This window comes from Solanum stenotomum, chromosome 4, assembly GCF_019186545.1.
Source record: "Solanum stenotomum isolate F172 chromosome 4, ASM1918654v1, whole genome shotgun sequence".
NCBI classification, from domain to species: Eukaryota; Viridiplantae; Streptophyta; class Magnoliopsida; order Solanales; family Solanaceae; genus Solanum; species Solanum stenotomum.
Window position 1 is genome coordinate 55293535 of NC_064285.1, and position 13166 is coordinate 55306700.

At 37.1% G+C, this 13166-nt stretch overlaps 1 protein-coding gene across 1 annotated transcript; it reads right to left on the minus strand.

Moving 5' to 3' along the window:
• Positions 1 to 1524: 1524 nt before the first annotated feature.
• Positions 1525 to 12874, minus strand: LOC125861779 (mitogen-activated protein kinase homolog NTF4-like). Its single transcript, XM_049541645.1, has 6 exons — positions 12497 to 12874; positions 12227 to 12356; positions 11579 to 11716; positions 8796 to 9128; positions 8112 to 8292; positions 1525 to 1869 (listed from the first exon to the last, which is right to left on the minus strand). Exons 1-6 carry the CDS (start codon positions 12727 to 12729, stop codon positions 1694 to 1696), a joined length of 1191 nt encoding a protein of 396 aa, XP_049397602.1. The 5' UTR covers positions 12730 to 12874; the 3' UTR covers positions 1525 to 1693.
• Between the last annotated feature and the right edge of the window lie 292 nt (positions 12875 to 13166).

Genomic DNA, 13166 nt, shown 5'->3' on the forward strand with positions numbered 1-13166 from the left:
TATGCATATTTTTATATGCTTTATTTGTGCATACTAGTTTATGCAGTTTCCGTGCTTTAGTATTATTATTATTATTGCTGGACATAATAATTGTACAAGTTCAGAAGTTGGTATTTTTAGTAAATTTTTGTCACTACTTTGTTGGGGAGAGTGGAATATACTTACTGAATATGTGTTGTATTTAACTACACTTGTTGTACTTGTACCCCTATTTGCAAGTATGAGTTTGTGAGAAAGCTTTGGAGATTGACTCTTGTTTCAATATTGTGTTGTCAACTTCTAGTTCATGGCATCTTATTTCTATTTTGTATTCCAAATCGATGATGTATTATTCATACCAGACTAGATTTGTATCTCTTATTCCTAATATAGTTGACGACTTATGAACTGGTTGTTTGCAAACATGGTCATCCAGATGACGTAGCTTGATAGCTTCTTTGATTAAATTTCTCAAATTAGCTTATTTTGGTGAGAAGTCGTTTGTGTTTGACTAGTAAATCTAAAAAGTACTTTTGAGCAACAATTAGAGTTTGTTGTTGACCAACGGAAAGCATGGGAGAAGGGAGAGTTTTTAAATTCGCTAACTAGGGTTGACAGCTAAATTCAATCTTCGAGACCCCATAACATAAGAAAGTCGTGGAATGAATAAGCCCCTTTAGAGATAGGAGCGACTTTCTTGTGGTAGTAATTGCAAATGAGCAAGTTGGGGGCGGCAACTAAAGAGGTAGCGAGACTGACCGCAATTTCAGGAATAGGTTGGCTTTCTTTCATTCTTGTTATGGAAAGTGAAAGTCGTTTCATTTTGTACGAGATCAATTCACACCTCGCAGTGCTTACACCTCTCGCCTATGGAAGTTCTGTTCAAAAACCTTGTCTCAAGTTTTTAAAAGTGTTTCTATGTATTTTCTCAAAAAAGTATCCTAACAAAGTGCTTTTAGAGCAAAACTACGTTTTTTAGCTTTTGAAAAACTTCTTCTACTACTCTCCAGATGCACTTATTTTCTGCCAAAATTCTAGCCAAATTCCTCACTTTTTAAAAATAATCACAATAAAAAACAAAAGAAGCACTTCTAACCTCCCAAAAACTTGGCCGAACAAGCTATAAGTCAATATTGATAACTTCCGTGGAGGAGCGAGGTTACGGGGTGATTGATCGCTATTAACTAGTTGAAGTTCCGGCAACCATAGGTGCTCTGACTAAGGTAGCTGTAAATGTGAAATGGGAGCTGATTTGTTGGGATGTAGACTATGGTGATGGAAATTGAATGGTGGCTGATCAGTGATGGAATTTGTTGGGGTGGGTAGTTTTGAGTGATAATTGGTAAATAGATATTTGTGGTTGGGGAGGCATTTTTATGGTTCAACACTAGCTGTCTGTGAGGTTGCATAAAGTATAAAATCAAATGAAACAAAAGCAAGTGGGCAATGAAATAAGAATATCAATGACAATAGAAACATCTGACACAGATATTGTCCACCAGAATTTCATTTCAGTCTAAATAAAACACAAACGATCCACCCCATAAGATACATCAAACAACTCTCCATACATAAGTCAGCTTCATTACCAAGTGTTTGCATAAGAAACTCATCCATGTTCCCGGACGGAATGCACACATATATACATGGGGGGATAAATTGTCAGTTACACATAACATGTAGATCAAACCTGCAACAATCTGTCAGCGATTATTCACATGCGCTGGTATTCAGGATTAAATGCAATGGACTCCCTGTAAATCAGCTCCTTCATCTGTTCCTCTGTAAGAGCATGTTGTTCAAAGTCGAAGTTAAAAGGAGTCATGCAAATGGGCTCGTCACTGATATCATGAAGCGATGTTAGGTAAGGATGTGCAAGTGCGTCTTCAACTGAAAAGAACAGAGTACCGAAAAGGGATCAGTATTTGGACCAATTAAATATATAAGCATTAAAGAGAAGGCAATCTAATTGCAGCAGGACAGCAGTTTGTAAGCATGGAAATAAATAATTACTATTAACCAATGAAAAGAGCTAAACACTGAATATACTATGAAAATGTGTTATTCAAACTCCTGCACATCATTTGAAAGCAATACCAGTATATTAAGTACAATTTCAATTCATACATGCCAAGAAATCAACTCAGTATCCACTATCCACTAAAGAAGTGGTGGTAGCACTTCTCCTACGAAGCTTTAGCATTTACACTCATATATAGCCCAAAACTATTTTTAAGTTTTGCGCATACTTTTTATTTTTTATGTTTGATCAAGTTTTCCTTTAAACTATGTTAAGTGCAGCCTTGCATAGAGAAGTTGCAACTCATGGCATACTCAACTATTTTCTATAGGATGCAGGGAGATGCAAATGATACAACTGATACAAATAAGTCTATTGGAAACACCAAAATCTAAAAGTAACCTTCTAGAGAGAATTTTAGAAATATGCTTAATGAGTACATCTCTTAACTTCTGCTGGTCTCCAATCTGCTAAGCCCCAAACTTCTACCCTCATATTACATCTTAAGGGTGACGATACTAGACGAATAGGAAGACGCATCTAATTGGCATTTATTATTTCTTAACTTGTGTATAGTTTCTCTTTTACTTACTTTCTTTATTTTCAACTCTGCATTAATCTTGAATTCGAAAGTTATCATTCGGTATCAGAACTCAGATTGGTGTTTTTTTTACACTAACACTGTCTAGGATTTGATTTTCTATATCAGAAAATTTTCAAAAAATCTAAAATCCCAAAATAGAAAAACCATGCACGTCCTTCATTCTTCACTATTCTTATATGTCATTGGTTTAAACCCTCTGAAACTTGCTGGAATGCTATTGTGAGCTCTATCGAGTAAATAGATTGTTTGCCTCTATTTTGAGTTGAAATCTTACAGTTGGCCACTGAAAGATCCGATTTGAGCAACTGCTGCAAATCCACCATTCTCGGAAGCTCAACGAGCTGATTTTTTTAAAGATAAACGGTCAAAAACACATGAACTATCAGTTTTTCGCAAATTTCAATCCCCAACTACTTGTTCCCTATACCTACCTAAACTATCCTATATATGTATTAAAACCTAAGTTACGCGGATTCTTCACTTCTGATGCCGCACCCATGTCGATTCTCCAAAAACTACATTTTTGAAGAGTTTGAGCAACATAGATTAAAACAAACCTAGATGAAATGTTGATGGTGTGTGGTACACTCCTTTTATGTTAAAAAAGGGTGTCATGTGGCACTCCACGTGGAGATATATTTCCACCTATGCAGAAATAAAAGAACCAGAAATAGGTTAATAACTTAAGGGGGGTCATCTGTAAAAATCAAAATTGGGTCTCTTCCTTCTCCGACCGCGGTTCCGCTGTGGTTCGTGCCTCTAAACCCTTCTCCCCGCCTTGTTTTTTCCCAATAAGCTCAAATTTCATCTTAGCTTCCAGGTTAGTTACTGATTTTGTAAAAAAAGGAGCTAGGGTTCTTCTCGTCTCAGACATTGACTGATTTTTGTACATAATTTTAGGATTCCTTGGATCACAGGATGCAACAAATAAGATATTATAAAAATGCTCCCTAGCATGAGTTCCTAGGCAGGGCTTTTTAGGACCCCTTTAGGACTTTCCAGACAATATTTTCCAGTGGTATTTGACCACCAGAACCCATCCTCTAATGGAGAATCGTATTTATTTCAGGCTGGGGCAAATCATATGATATAACTGAGACAAAATCCTCTAACGGAACTTGGTTCGACTGGGTGGAGAATCAAAGCTCCACATGCGAAGGATGACTCTCAGTTAGGTAGCTTTGTTATGGTTAGTCAAGAGGCTGCCAGAGGCATCAGACACAAGGGGGAAAGCTTTTAAATCATGGAGAGGAAGAGATCTGGTTACCTATTTTCACTTCTCCTTGAAGTTCAATAAATATGGTAGATTCATATCTATGATTGCAGAAAATGGTTCATCAAGATCAGTAATAATTCTGCCTGAGAACAGCTTTAATGAGGGGTTGTTGGGGCTTGCAACAAGAATTGAAGGCTTCATAAATGGTCCAAATACACAGCTCGCATTAAATGCCAAAGAGACTACACATTCAAATACACAGAAGAGGAAAAGAACTATAAAGAAGCAATACACAGAAACATATGGGCCCAAAAGGAACAAGAGACACAGCAGGAGGTAAACTATCTTGATGCCTGCAAATCCCAAGGCAGAAATGAACTCCTAAGCAGATGTCTAGTGGGTAATTTCCAGAGTATGATGAGATCCCCACCCGTAACGATGTTAGGAGATGGGCACAACAGGCGTGGAAAGGGGTCCATAACCTCCCAGTCTCGAAAGATCGCTGAACACATTCTGGGGGGAGATGGATGAGACAGCAGATGAGCTTGAAAGTCAAATGGTGGTCTCCAACAACAGGGGCTTATCCATCCAGACAAAGTTTGACTGGTTCTGGATAAGAGCCCTTGGGCTCCCACTTCAGCTCTGATCGGAAAAAGTGATGAAGAAAATAGGGGACCAGTGCGGTGGTTGGTTAGAGGCAGAAGAAGAAATGCTACTCAAGAACCATATGAGATGGGCTCACATCAAGGTGAAGGGACCTCTCAAGGAAATCCCATGCTTTGTAGAGGTCGCCGATGGGGACATAGTGTTCTCTCTACCGATCTGGGTAGAAGCTCTGGCAAGATACAGAAAGGTCAATGATTACAAGCTCGACCATCGAGATGAGAGTGACAAGAGCCAGAAGAAGGTAGACAGTCAGCTTGGCACTCTGAAGGGAAAAGAAACTACAAAAGAGGGAAAAGGAGGGCTGGGAAATATCCAATGGATATTGAGGAGCTGGAGGTGGAAGGCACGTGGGATAGAAGCAGGGGGTGACATGTGGGAGCGGATCCACATAGGTGGGGCCAATGGAGACACCTAGCACTAGTGGACTAAAAATTATTCTGGCCAAAGATTTAGGCAGGCCAGGGGCACAAAGTATTGAGCGTTTTTTAAGCCCAAATCACCAAAGGCCTCAATAATTAAAACGGCTGAGCCTTTCATAGATAATATCCATACTCATCCAAAGAGTACGGGACAAAATCAGGATTTCCTCATCTTTGCTGATGAACAGGAGTCGATCAGAATCATAACAGAAAAGCAGAGAGAGGAAAGACTGATGCAGTGCATGGAAAGCCAAATTGGTCACGGAGAAAAGAACATAGTTGGAAGTAGCTCCATGGAAATTCAACCTTGGGAAAAAGAAGGAACCCAGGAGAGTAACCCAAAGTAGATGATGAATTTTAATGACATAGAGACACTACAAGTGGACGAATCGATCAGTGAGGAGGAAGTGAAGGAGAAAGCGACATTGTGGTTTGGTACAGCTTTTGGGGGTGTGAGGACATAGCATATGAACTGCTATTAAGGATCGATCAAAGGATGGGGATGGAACAGAACAAAAGGAGGAATGACAAGCAGGATAATCTCACAGCAGTAATTCCTAAAAATTTAGGAATTTGGCTTTTGATATGAAATTCAAAGAAGGGGAGCCAAGAACAAGAGGGAGAATCTCACACGAGGGTTTACCATGAAGATAATTTTTTATCTTGGAATGTTAGAGGGTTAAATGGGAGAGCAAAAGAGCACTTGTAAGAAATTGCTTCAGTGGGGAGGGGGGTGACATTCATGTGTTGGTTGAAACTAAGCTAACAAGTAATGATTCAAATCTCTACCGACAAATCTGGAACAACAGATGGTTGGGAGAAGTCCATTTTAGAGGCTAATGGAAGAAGTGGGGGGGATAGTAGTGTTATGGGACAAAAGACTTTGGAAGGGGGAAATGATAGATAGTGGAGATCAAAAGAGGTGTCATTGCTACTCACCTAATCTTTGTTGGTACCTTAAGTCGGTTGAGGTTCGACCTTAATTTACATCTTATTAGATCATCCTAATATTTACGAGGTTTAACATACATAGACTTTTGAGAAATCTACAATCATTTCTACATCTCCAGCCACCAATCCTAACTTCCCGTCATTCACGTCCAGCATCAAGCCCAGATGATTCACCTCCTATGCCAAACCCTGTGCCTACTGCAGACTTGTCTCCTCTTTTTTTTTTTTTTTTTAGGTAAGGGTAACCAGACTTTCTCCTCTTAATCAACCAATTTACTCCAAAAAGGCATACAATCCGCTCGTAATACTAATCCCCGTTATATCTTTTTAAGTTATCATAGACTGTCATCACCCCACTATGCCTTTGTATCATCTTTGTCGTCTGTTTCCATTCCTAAATCTACGAGTGAGGCATTTTCTCATCAAGGATGACAAAATATTTGTTTTACATGCAAGTGGTACTTGGGAGCTTGTTCTTCTTTCTTCATAAATCTATTCTTGGTTGTAGTTGGGTTTATGCAGTCAAAGTTGGTTCGAACGACCAAGTTAATTGGTTAAGGCCAGCCTTGGTCCCAATGGGTATACTCAAATATTTAGGCTTCATTATAGTGATACTTTCTCTATTGTGGCTAAGCATTTGTCTATCTTTTTCAATCCATAGTTGTTGTCCTCCATCGGCCTCATTATCAGTTGGACATTAAGAATGATTTTCTCTGCGCTGACCTTGAGAATAAAGTTTATATGAAGCAACCACCTGATTTTGTTGCTCAGGGGAAGTCTAGTTGAGTTCACTAGATGTGACATTGTTAAGGGAAAGCAAGGTGGGAAAGAAGAGAGAATTTCCCAAGTTTCAAAGAGAAGAAGGAAAAAAGGAAGCCAAATAGAGAAAAGTGTTTGCTTTTGATTAAACAATCAACAAGATGGGTTTACATTGAACAGGAAACACAAATGGCGGAAGTACTTAAGGATAGGGTCGATTGCAATGAAGAGGGAACCATCTTACTTTCTTGGATTCTTTGTGAAGGTCCAAGAGATCTAAAGTCACCAACTTGGCATACAACGGGGTTAAATGTTCCCATACTTTTTCATGCTAAGATTGGTTTGTTTGATCGGTTAGTACTTATTTATGGCCCTTCCAAAGCCATGGAGGTATATTGCTTAATCTTGAACTCTAATGATAGCAACTTCGTAATGCTTAGTGATAACTCTTTGATGTTGCTCTTCAGAGCTAGTCTTGGGAACAATGTTCTTTAAAGTAGGTGATGGTAGAAAGATTATATTTTGGCAAAATTCATGGCTTGGCTACACCTCTCTCATGAACAGATTCCCTTTTCATTTTAGATATGCATCCAACCAACACTCTATATTAGCTGGACTTCAGCCACATCAATGATGGCTCACCGCACATTCCATTTACGAGAAACCTCAATGACTGGGAAATTGATGATTTTTTGCTATTGATGAATCAGCAAAACCCTGTCCCTCCTCTGATCTCTCAACCTGATTCCATCATCTGTAAACACTCCTAAAATGGAATCCTCTCTACTGTTATCCAGACTTGACTAACCCCTCTTCAACCATGTCTCCTGGGCCTTGGAAGATTTCATAGAAGAATCTGGCTCCATATAAGATCAAATGTGTATCTTAGATTGTAGCCCATGGAGGATGTCTCAGCATTGACAACCTTCAAATGAGAGACATCATTCATTGTAACCGATGCTATATTTGTGAAGAGGAGGCGGAATTACCCAACAGATTTAGCATCTCTTTTTAAATCATTTGGGGCTTGAAATGGTGTATGCCAAAAAAACATCGGGGGCTCACAATTCTGCGGTCATGTGGGTCATGTTGCGAGAAAGGAATGCTAGAGTTTTTGAAGACAAGAAGGGAAACATTATTAATTTTAAGCTTAAGAGTATAGCCTTGCTTAGTTTTTGGTTCAACAAAGCTCCGAATTATGTTTTAGAGCCAGACATGATTGTTGAATTCTTTTAGCTCTTTACATACATTGTAAAATTCTCTTTCGGATGTACTTTTCATCCACGCTTTCTACATGCTGTTTTTTATTGCTACACATCAATAAAATACTTGAAATAGATTCCGTGTTCCTTCATTGACGAGAAAAGAAGAAGAAGAATTGATTGACCTCTTGCAAGAAAACAAGTGAACATTTGTACACTTTAAGGGAATAGTGTAAGATGCAGATAGAGAATTGATTAATGCAGCTAGGAGAAAAACTTGTCTGGAATTTCGCACCTGTTATTCTCCTTCTGGGATCAAATGTCAACATTTTCTCGACAAGATCAATAGCAGCTGGGTTTACATGCGGGAACTTTTCAGTAAATGATTGTCGACGGTAAAGAGGAAGTTGTCGGATGTAGCGTTTTGCATTCTCATTTAAAAACTCCATTTCAGCCTCTGAAGGAGTGCCAATCAACTGCATGAAGTTGCGGTCATCAGAATAATTTAAGTATTAATCACATCTATAAAGTTGAGCATAACGTAAGATAATAAAAGAGATTCGGGTCATTACTATGAAAAACTATATATTCATCATACAAAATAATCATGCACTGATCAACTTCTTAATAACTGGAGAGGAAAGACCGAAAGAGAGTGGCAGGTAAATTTGTTTTCCTTCTTAAAATTAAATACTACATATGTGCATAACACTTGCTGAGAAGAAAACATAGTTGATCAGTTGTAATTCTTGACGTCTACAGAAGCAGCGGTTCAAAAATAAAACTACACTCTGTCTAAGCCTTCTCTTTCAAGTTTCCTAGATCTACAACTTGGTGTTTCTCTTTGCTTTTAAATGGATTTGCACAAAACAGCTAGTACAAGGAGGGAAATAGGAAAAATGAGATAAAAGAACAAAAACTTAGTAAACTCATTTCTTTAGTGTAAGGGGGGAAGGGGTAGAGAGTGAACAATAGATACCTCCATAATAAGACGCAGCTGGTGTACATGATCTCTGCCAGGGAAGAGGGGTTTTCTGTCCATCAACTCCATGAAGATGCAACCCACTGACCATACATCAATTGCTGCAGTATAGTCGGACGAATTCAACAACAGCTCAGGTGGACGATACCATCTTGTCACAACATATTCGGTCATAAAGTCGGTTTCAGAAGTGACACGAGCAAGCCCAAAATCACATATCTTCAAATCACAGTTGGCATTCAAGAGAAGATTGCTAGGCTTTAAGTCTCTGTGCAAAACATTTGCAGAATGTATGTATTTCAACCCACGGAGGATCTGATACAAGAAATACTGCACCCAAATGGAGAAGTACTTCGTTTTAGTCAGACAAATTTAGACACGATAATGCATTATAAACTCAACGGCAGCACGCCCAGTGTAATCCCACAAATGGGGTCTGGAAATGCATTATAATCTAAGTAGCACAATATGCACTATTAATATTAGGGGTGTTCATGAAAAACAAAAAAATCAAATCAAATAGAAAATCAAACCAAACAAACATTATTATACTTGGTTTGGTTTGGTTTCCGATTATAGAAAACTGACAATATTTTTTTGGTTTTGCATTTTTTTTAAAAACCGAAACCAAAACACTTTTTATACAAGTTGTTTTTTCTTTCTTTTGATGAAGAAACTTTTTATACAAGTTGTATAGACATATTCATGGTGTTTGTTCAAGTTTTTTATTCTTCTATATTGAAGTTGTGAAGTAAAAGAGAAAATAAGAGAGAACTCAACTTAATTATTCCCTCAAGCTATTGGGTTTAAATAGTTATGTTTACATGTTCTAAAAAGGAAAGGAAATTAATACCTAATCACAATAGGAGTAAATTAAGCTACCTACTATAATAATATATATTCTAAAATATTCAGAAGGATTTTAATCCTCACTCTAAAGCCAGTGCATAAGAATAATATATACCAAGCTCGCTACATATATAACTTGTTTTGGGATCGACTAGGGACTTGGTGAATGTGTCTACAAGCTGATCATTTGACCACACGAACTTTGTGATGATGTCTCCGGAGAGTACCTTCTTTCTTCTTTCTGACAAAATGAGAGTTAGTCTCTATGTGTTTGGTCCTGTTCTAACACATTGAATTTGATGCAATGTGACATGCAGTCTCACTATCACACACAAGTTCCATTCTTTAATCTATCCAAATTAAAACTCCTTCTGTAGTTGTATTGATCGATGAGACATGCGGCAGAGTTAAGATAGACAAGATGCATGGAGTCAGACCCTAGAGTCTAAAGGTTTTCAGTAGAGGTAACCTGAGTAAGAATAGGGGAGATGTGATTAGACAGGACATGACACACATGACCCTAAATAGGAGAGCATGGAGGTAGAGGATTAGGGCAAACGGTTAGTAGGTAGTCAAGTGTTTTCTCCCTTCTCAATGGTAGTATGGAGCACCTTTCTGTTCCATCACCAATATTGCTATTATTATGCTAGCATTATCTTATTCATCAATTTTATTAGATTGTTGTTTCTTTACTTTGGTTATTCTACTATTTTTATTGTCAATACTTATCTTCCTTCACTATTCATCATAACATTCTACTTTGGCACTCCTTTCAAATTTGTCCTACAAATGATTTTCTTAAGCCGAGGGTCTATTGGAACAACCTCTCTACCCCACAAAGGTAGGGATAAGGTCTATGTACACCCGCCCTCCCTAGTCCCCCACTTATGGGATTATGCTGGTATGCTATTGTTGCTAGCGTTAACATTCTTACGGTAAAATCTACTTGTCTCTAAATTTTTATCATGGACCTCATTGTGGGTAATATCCTGAATTCCTCTAGTTCCTCTCCTAGGAATTTAATGCTATATCTTAAAGTTCAATAAATCTAACGAGGTTCAGTTATTTTAGAGGTTGAGAATTCTTCGTTGCATGTAAACTCCACAATGGTTTAGTTCTCTATAAAGAACTTAATATGAGTATGTAACTTACACTTGTACTAAGGTACTTTGGAAGATCTTACAAAGTTAATATACCAACATTATAATCATTCACTATGAGCTTGTCAACATAAATGAACAATCCATGGATCAGTTACCTAATTATTTGTTACTTTTCAGTAAGTTGACAATAACTTTATTCCACTAAGGCACACCTACCCTGCTACCCACAAAGTAAATTTTACGAAAAAAATATACATTTCTCTTGGGAAGTGCATAACATCTCAGGCTAGTCAGAATTCTCAATCTAGAAGTTATCTCAAGCCAACTGTAAGCTACTTTAAGTTTTGTCCTTCCATGTGCATTATTTGGTGAGAAAAGAAGCCGAATGAGATCCCATAAGAGGAAAAAAGGGAAATGCTATCGCATTACTTAGCATACAAAAGTGCAACATGTACAAGATAAAACATTTCCACTTCTCAGTAAGAAATTTTCATTTCCTATTCTGAAAACCTAGAAACCAATTTTCTGGCCACACGTTGCTCTGACTAAAATTAAATCATTTAAATTGTCAACCTGCACTAGTTCACACATGAAATTAGTTGCAGGCCAGTCAGAAGAATTCTTCCAAACAAGTGGTGTGGTTTAAACAACTAAAAATGATGAATATGACGTGAAACATGAGATTTTTTTTTCCTCCATTCATTTTTTAACTAGAAAAAGGAAGCGGAAAAAATAAAAAGAAACAAGCTTTGAGAAACACATTGGGTACTCACACTTCAGTTGTGTTTTTAAATTGTTGTCTGAAGAAATAAATGTTCTAATTCTAACCTGGCAGTGCTCCTCAGATAAACCCTGATTCGAGCGAATAATTTGATGGAGATCAGTATCCATAAGCTCATACGCAATATAAACATCATTAAAGGCTTCTCTCTGTGGTGGTGGAATTATATCTCTGATCGCAACAATCTGCATTGACAGATGTCACATTAGCCATCAGAAAAAACCTGTACAGACTCATTTTCCTTTCTAAATAGCCTCCTCAAATATCCTCAAAACGAATCCACAAATATCTAGAAAACGTCTATATCCAACAAATAGATTCAATTCCGACAGACAAAAATACAATTTGTCCTATATATAATAGACGAAAACAACTCCATACTTATATGCATGGACACCATTAAACATGTTTGGTACCATGGCATTATACAAAAAAACAAACTATCTGTCTTACCATTTTCAGAAAAGAAAACAAAACTATCTACGCCCTTCTCTCCGCAAAAAGTCAATGTAATATTCTGTTCTTATTAATTAAGTTAATACATTAAGCTAACTAAATTCGAGCAGGTGATTACACTCAAGACCTACTCTTTCTACTATCCAGATTCATATGAAAAATAAACTAACACAGTTAAACATACTCAGATTAATTTAACCCCAAAACAATTTCAAAACTCGCTGAAACGACTCACTAACGTTTTCATGATCCATATGTCGAAGAAGCTTGATCTCTCTCAAAGTCCTCTTAGCATCAATCTTGTTATCAAAAGCATTAGCAATTTTCTTAATTGCTACATTTTCATTTGTCTCCGAATTCAAAGCAGAACTACACACAATCAATCACATAAAAAAAAGTCAAATTCATTAATCAACGAAAAAAAAAAACTAAAAAAATACGTTACAAGTAACAAAGGAAAGCGTTTTTGAAATTGATAGAAAGTAATCAAAAGAAAAGAAAAAACTCACCAAACGATTCCATAAGCACCTTTACCAATAGGCATAATAGGAGGTTTATACTTAGCAGTAACTTCAAAAATATTACCAAATATGTTGTATTGAATGAACCTGCCACCATGGCTTAACGTCGCCGGAATATTATCCATTCCGGGCAGCGGTTGCGGTGGTGGAGGTGGTTGCTGAACCGCAGGGGCAGCCACATCCGGCATCATCGTGTCCGTTTGCGGAGCTGAAACATCCATATTTTGGGGATAAATTTGTTTGAGAAAAATAGTAGAAATGAATCCTACAATCAAGGGTTAGTATTTGACTAATTGTAAATGGTGTGAATTTGTTTATATGTTGAGAAAGTGGAGTTGAAGAAAGTCAAACAAATCTCAATCAAAGATGACGAACACGTGGAATTACACTTTCCCCAATGATCTTTATTAATTTTTGCCTTTTTTTTTTACTTGTTTTTATGAGTAAATTCCAACTTTGGTTTTTATGTACAATTATAATAAATATAATATGATCCAATTATTTCTATTTTTCAAAATATACTTAACTAATAAATATTGCATTCCTTCTTAACGGAATGTTATGTCACATTTAACTTCTTCTTTTTTATTAATTAATACATTTATTAACTCATTTAACACAATCAAATTTTAATTAAAAAAAATAATATAATGACACA

What these genes read in the sequence shown, in the direction of transcription:
- LOC125861779 (XM_049541645.1), bottom strand. Translation starts at nt 12,729, where the DNA reads ATGGATGTTTCAGCTCCGCAAACGGACACGATGATGCCGGATGTGGCT. An exon ending in GGTGCTTATGGAATCGTTTG is followed by an intron (nt 12,357 to 12,496) that starts GTGAGTTTTTTC and finishes GATTGTGTGTAG; the next exon opens with TTCTGCTTTGAATTCGGAGA. An exon ending in TCCCAGAAGGAGAATAACAG is followed by an intron (nt 1,870 to 8,111) that starts GTGCGAAATTCC and finishes TGTTCTTTTCAG; the next exon opens with TTGAAGACGCACTTGCACAT.